Source organism: Pteropus vampyrus, unplaced genomic scaffold, assembly GCF_000151845.1.
Source record: "Pteropus vampyrus isolate Shadow unplaced genomic scaffold, Pvam_2.0 Scaffold113, whole genome shotgun sequence".
NCBI lineage: Eukaryota > Metazoa > Chordata > Mammalia > Chiroptera > Pteropodidae > Pteropus > Pteropus vampyrus.
In genome coordinates, this window is record NW_011888894.1 from 5,935,060 (window position 1) to 5,941,853 (window position 6,794).

General features: G+C 53.3%; 1 protein-coding gene across 2 annotated transcripts; it reads left to right on the forward strand.

The window, feature by feature from the left end:
- Positions 1 to 204: 204 nt before the first annotated feature.
- LOC111743414 (proline-rich protein 36-like) lies at positions 205 to 4,749 on the forward strand. Of its 2 annotated transcripts, XM_023533848.1 has the most exons (4): positions 205 to 426; positions 1,627 to 1,813; positions 3,397 to 3,477; positions 3,933 to 4,749. In XM_023533848.1, exons 1-4 carry the CDS (start codon positions 280 to 282, stop codon positions 3,962 to 3,964), a joined length of 447 nt encoding a protein of 148 aa, XP_023389616.1. In that variant the 5' UTR covers positions 205 to 279; the 3' UTR covers positions 3,965 to 4,749. The 2 variants fall into 2 exon arrangements, with proteins under 2 accessions (XP_023389616.1, XP_023389615.1); XM_023533847.1 differs by having other exon boundaries at positions 258 to 426; positions 3,397 to 4,223.
- Positions 4,750 to 6,794: the final 2,045 nt, after the last annotated feature.

Consider the following 6,794-nt stretch of genomic DNA (forward strand, 5'->3'; position numbering starts at 1 on the left):
AGAGAGCTTGGGTTTCCATTCCTGCCGGCGGGTCTTGGGGGAGACAGCTGGATTACAAACTCACTGGCACACACTGGCATACACAACTGCTTATTTAAACGTAATAATAAACGCACCAGAGAGCCCGAGGCTCGGCCCAGCAGCGCGCAGGGCTGGGCTCTCGGCAGACCGGAAGGAACTGATAAACCGAGCGCTAATGACAACCGCTCCCTCCCCTGTCGGAAGTGTCCCTCCAGCGCCGGTCATTGAGAAATACCAAAGGGGCAGAATGAGGGTGAGATGAGGACAGGCCTCCGCGCAGCTGCGCGTGCCTCGCGGGGCGGGGAACGGGGACTCCACAGCAGTGGAGGAGCTTCATACACCTTAGGGTACAGTAGAGTCCTCCCCAAATCAGCTCCCCCCGCGTACCCCGGTGGCGGGGCAAAGGTGAGTGATTTGTCGGATCTCACCCGCTGCCCCCACCCAGGAGAGAGCTACACTCCTGGCCCTACGAGACCCCGACGGGAGAGAAGTGGGAGGACGCAGAAGGGGGCGAAGGACACGAAACAGAGAACGGATTGCCGAGAAGGATAAAAAGTCCGCTTCTCCTGGCCCCCGTGCTGAGTTGGAGGGGGCGGGGGCCGCAGCCCGCTTCGGAGTTAAAGACCTGCGGGTCTACTGAGCATGTCCGTCTCGCGGCCACCGAAGGTCGCTCCGGTTCCGCGCTCCGGGTTTTCCCCGCGGCAGGCGGGAAGGACCCGGGTGGGGATGCTGCCCCACCCGGGGCTCGGGATTGAGAGGCTGGTAGGTAGGAGTCCTGCTGAGAATTGCACTAGGTTTGCGTGAAGTTGTGAGCAAATCGACATTACTTTTGAAGCTCCACGATCTCACTCTGAGTTGACACCCTTGATTTGATCGTGTTCAGAGCTGCCTGCCCTCCGTTTTAGTGGTAGTGAGGGAGAAACAGGGATGTGGATATTTAGCTCTTTCATTAATGTTATTAAATTAAAGCCCCAAATCTGTGATGCTTCGTATTCTGGTAACAATCCAGTGGACTTTGATAAGGCCCTGATATTCATATCAATAAACATATTTGAGTTATTCGCCCAATATCGCCATTTATTCTGTGGAGCAGTAGAAATACAGTTAGTAAGAGATGCAGAGGACCAAGAGGTGACCTGCTAGGAGCATTTCCGCTAAAAGGCCCCTTTTGGGTAATGAACAAGGCAGAAGATAACTGGAAGGTTTTCCTTAGAGGAACACGAAGGACTAGGAGTGGAGGAGGAAGCATTTGGTAATTCAGCTGGCTAGAGAGAAGAAAAGGTTGACATTAATTTCCTATTTGCTGTGTACTTGACAGAGTATCTTCACTGTACAGCCATTTAACCTTCCCAGCAATCCTATTCGTGTGTATTATCCTGACACTACAGACACTGAACCTGAGGCTCGGAGAACCCCTAAAAACCTGCTGGAGTCGGGCACTCGGGCATCTGAATAGGGACCTGGTGAACCCTGGACCTTAAATGTTTTTGTTGTTGTTGTTCCTCTGACTGCCAGGCCTGAGGGCTGGGCCAGTCATTCACTGCTATTAGAAGGGAGCTGGATGAATGCGTGGTAAAGACACCAATTCAGCTTGCCTACCTACAGAAATCAATAATCACCTCACCTGCCACCTTGACATTTGGATGCTCTGAAATTGGAGAATGGAGCCAAAGAGATGTCCATTGGGTGGAAAATTTTTATATGAACAAATGTCCACCATGTTCCTGGAAGTCCAGGAATGGCCGAGCGGAATCTTTCAGCACTTCCAGGAGAAAAGCAACAATGACTAAAGGTGAGAAGTGAGTAGAAGCCTTAGCTTTATGGGAATTTAGTGAACCATGAGATCCTGCTTTGTTCAGTGCTTTCTCATAGATTTTCAATGGCCTCAAAAAACTGGGAATGAGAACCTTAGCTTCATTATTCTTGTTTTATAAAGAAACTACAGAATTGCTAAAAGCTTCACTTGGGGTTTCCAGGCTGCTCGGAGAAAACTAGCACTCAGCATCAAAGGTGGCTCGGGCCCAATCCATGTCGACAAAGATCGTGGTTTTGTTCAACAGCACAAAACCTAGGGTAAACCACTAGTTTCTTTCTCTTTGACTCAAGGTGAAACTTTTACTAACTTTGGAGCACTTGTGGCTCTCCAAATGCATACACACACATACACACACATAGCATTTAGGTGTACTACATTTGAGGCATATATTTAATCTAATTTTAATTCATTCGATATTTAGTTAAAATCTCTGTGTAGTCTCTTAGCACAGTCAGGAGGATGGAAAAGTCTACTTGTGTTTGGAGAGCAGGAAGGGGTAGGAGCTGTATCTATTGCTCCCTAGCAAGACTCCAGAAGTAAATACCTAACAGCTATGTAATTCATGGGCCCCACTGCAAAGTGAAAAAGTGAAGCCCCTTGTTCAAACACGATAAAGAATTTCAAGACAGCAACAGCAAAGCATCAAACCAAGAAAAGACCTCTATGCAATTTGCAGGGTGCATGCCTAGGAAGCTAGACCTGCCCATTGCCCAGACAGTGCTGCTTTGAAGAGCATGGGCCCACACAGGCCATGGTCTCAGGCCAAGGCAGAACAAATAATTTAGACAAAGGATAGGGAGAGGGGGACACCCCATTTCACTGGTTCGTTCACTGGGCTGGCAACTTCTGGCCCAGTAACTATGGCCTTCAAGAGCCTGAGATAGGGACATCCTTCACCAACATGAGATTTACTGAATAACTTAAAATATATATATATTTGGGCTAACCTTTTAACCCGAGAAATCCCATCGTTTCTACTGAATTGGAAATGTTTCTGAGCTGTTGGATTTACTTTTTTTTTTTTTTTTAATGTACAAATACCTTAAAAATGCCCGTTCCCCTACCAAGGCAAAAAAGATCGCAAGATTCCTGTAAAACGGAAAAAGCCTCTACCATTCTGAACCCTGGCAAAGGCACCTGTGCCGCTCCCACCCTCCCAAACCACGGTGGAGGGTAGTTGGTCCTCAGAGCCTGAGCAGCCCTCCGGCTCTCCCCTGAACTCCCAGTCTCCGCTCTCCCTCCTCCTCCACTGATTTTTTAATCCAGGGGTTTGGTAGGAGGGAGGGAACTAAACGGGAGCCAGATGTGTGCGAGTCCCCGGCTCCCGCCTCCTCCCTCTTCTCGGGCATCTTAAAACCCGGAGCGCTGACAGAAGAGGATCCGGAGCCAGATAGACGCGGCGCAAACAACTCCGTTCCGCGGCTCCCGCGGGAGTGGAAGCCAGCAGGGAGGGAGGGGAAGGAAGCCGGGCATGCTCAGTAGGCGGGGCAAAGTTTTTTTTTTTTCTCCTCTCTCTCTCCCTCTCTCTCTCTCTCTTTTTTTTTTTCGGTCGCAAGTAGGAAGCTTTTTGCACTCCACCACCTCTGGCCGCTGGGAAGACGTCATCGCTTCCGCCCTACTTCCTCCTCCTGTTGGCGGCGGTGAGAATCCAATATGGAGTAAATCGGTGAAGTCGAGAGATGGGGCTCGGACGGGGCGCCCTGCACCGCCTCTCAGGCGCACCTCCCCCGGCCGCCGACCGCTCCCCGGAACCGTGATTGGCCCGGCCCCCCCGGGGACGACCCCGGACCGAGCCCCAACCCGCGGCCAGCCCTCTTCTCCTCCTCTCAGCATTCCCCGCCGCTCCACGGCGCGCTTGTTTTTCTCCTCTCCCTCACCGCCGTCCCCAGCCCAAACCTCTCCCCATCCGCCCGCTCTCGAGCCCCCGAAGCCCCCACCCGCCTCGCCCCTCGGCGCTGCGGCCCTCTCTTCCTCTGCAGCTTGCCTTTGCACCCTTTCCCCCAAACCACCCCGCGCTCCGGTCGCCCTGCTTCCCCTTCTGCCTTCTGCGGCGCCCCCTTCATCTCTAGCCGTTCCCCCTCCCCAACCAAATCAGGCGATCTCCGGAGATGTGAAGAAGGGGGGTGAGCGGACAGGAAGATGAAGGGAGCAAAGCTGCTCGCCGCGGGACAGGCGTCTAGGTGAACAGGAAAATGACCGAAGAAACACACCCGGACGAGTAAGTTTGGCCGCGGGGTGGGACGAATGCCCCGCGGGGGCAGCGTGAGGTCCGGGGCTGAGGACGCAGGCGGGGACTCTCGGGCAAAATTGGCGTGGGGTGCAGAGACTCGCTGGCCTGTGGGGTTTAGGACGCGAGATTTCCCTTTTTGTTGAAGTGAGGAGGGGGCAAAAACTGCTGTGGGCCGGCGGGGGCGTGCCTGGGGTCGGCGGGCTAGTGGCCGCTGCGGGGGCCAAGGGCGCATGGGTGACCTCGGGGCAGCCTCCGCTCCCTCTCCGGGGAGTTACAACACCCCCACCCCGAAATCCTAGGCAGCCGGAGAGGAAGACTTGACATCCCTCTCTCCGGTTTCTTGGGGTCGGTGGGTTTTTGCTTGGTGACTTTGTGACTCTCCCGCTCCACCGCTCGCCCTGCAGTTCCTTCGGAAGCCCTCTGGGGCCCAGGCTCCGCCATTTCGTTTTCTTGAATCGCTCTCATTTGCATACCACATTTTCATTCATAAAAAACAGGGCCGAGCGAGCGAAGGACTGGGCGCCGGCTGCGCGGGGGTCTGCTTGCGCTCAGGTCCCTACGCGAGCCAGCGTGCTGGAGCCGCCTCCGGGTCCCGCGGCGCGTGCAAGTACGTGTGCACGCGCTTGTGGGCCCGGGACAGGCGCCCCGCGGGGTAGAAGCAGCTTGGGGGGCGGATCCGAGGCGTGTGGGGCGCGGGCGGGCGGGAGCGTGCGGGCAGCGTGCTGCGGGCGTGCGTGCGTGTGTGTGTGTGTGTGTGTGTATGTGTGTGTGTGCACACGTACGCGCGCGCGCGCGTGCACAAGCATGCGTGCCCAGCTCGCGGGCCTGAGGGGAAACAATGCTTGGGGCTCTCTGGCCGAGGGGCTCCCAGCCAGACCCGCCACCCCCCATGGGACCCGTGCCCTTCTCTATCTTCAGGCTAAGGTGCAGCTCCCACCCGCCTCGCGGTCGGGGAGTCGGGTTTGTTTTTTTCCCACCCCTGCCCTGGGCGGTTTCAACCGCGGGTGCAACGGAGGGTGGGACTCCGGGCCTTTGGGCCCGGCGCCTAAGGTCATCGGCCTCGGGTCTGAGCGGTCACTGCACAGCGGCCACCTCTGCGGCTCAGCGGCTTTGCCCGCCACTTTTTTTTTTTTTTTTTTTTTGTGAATTAGACGCTCTCCTTTATTGTCACATGATAGCCCTCCCCTCCTCCCCTGCACATTCATAAATCCGGAGCTTGCCTCGGCTCTTTTCATTCAAAGCTGCCATTAGCAAAGGTAGCAGCGGCGCTGGCTTGGGCGCAAAGAGCCTGTCCGCAGCTGCTAGGACGAGCCTTTGGAGGGGCCCCCGCGAGTGTCTGGGGGGGGGGGTGGGAATTGCGGGTAGCCAGCTACCGAGGTCTCCATTCTTTTGCCTCCGAGAGCATTGAGACTCGGTGCAGAGAGGGGAAGTGACTCAGGGCTTGGGTGACTGAGAGAGCTTTTTTTGCAGCAGGTGACAGTGTTGTGCTCTACTCTAAGAATCTGCTCACTTCTTTTTTTATTGCCCCTTTATCCTTTGGTGTCTGCTGTTGCCAGGCTGGGCAGGAGCGGGGGTTGGGAAGGCTGGTCTTTGGGAAAGGGAATTTCCTTCCTGTGGGTCCCCAGGGAGCTTTGATTGTAGTAACCCATAGTCTGCCGGTCACCCGTAGCTAGAGAGGATCCCTCCTGGTATGCATGTCGTGGCCGTCCCACCACATCTGCCAGTCCTATTTTGCTTAGCCTTCATAGACTATCTTGAAATGGGAAAATGAAAAAAAGTTAGCTTCTTCGGCCGAAATATGAGGTGAGGGTGGTATATGCTGCTGGGCCTTGCCCCCTGTAGAACTTGATTAATAACAGTTATTCCTGTGAGCCCTTGTTTGTCGCTGCATGCACAAATCGCAGTAGCAGTAGGGAGGGACACTTGGTATGCTGAGCTTCAGAATCCCAAAGATTGGTTCGACTACCTTACGTTGGCTTCCTTGGTTCCATCCCTTATGAATACTGACCTGGCCTCTTTTCATGGCAGCATGTCAGCTTTGCCTCCTACCTCATCTGGTATCCTAAGTGAAAAGGAGTTGGGGTGGGGCCACCAGCAAGAAATAAATATCTGTATTCCATGCTCTCAGAACAGTTCAGCATGGAACCGGCTTCCCCCAGTGCTGTCAGAAGCCTGTTGAGACAATAGATGTTTGAGGACACATTCTAGTTTCAGTTAGAGAACCAGAAAGTTGTGGCGCCTTTACCCACTGTGGAAATGGCTTTCTCAGGATTACTTTTAATGTAATGACCTTGGCATGAGACATGAAATGCTTGGTAAGAAAGCAGGCTGCATGGGCTCTAAACTGGCATTTTTGGACACTGTCCATTATATTGTTCAACGTTCTTATGTAATGACCCATCTGAAAAATTTCCCTTTAAATGTTGGAGCCAGGAAGGTTTTTCTCTCAGTTACAGAGGTTGCTGTAATTGCTCTTTTTTTTTTTTTGCTTCCACTGTCTGAAAGCTCAGAACCAAAATTATTGCTTGATTTCAGTAGCCATATTAGCCTAGATTTTTGAATTTTGATCTTCTATTTTCTAATGGTTTCATGTTTGAGGTCCCACAGATACCTTTTGGAAGTAGGCAAGGTATGTTACGTATAAAGAGAATTGGTGACATCAAACTGGAGACCTAGGGGAGTTATATTTGTGCCTAAGGTAAAATAGATTTTCTTAATAGTCCACAT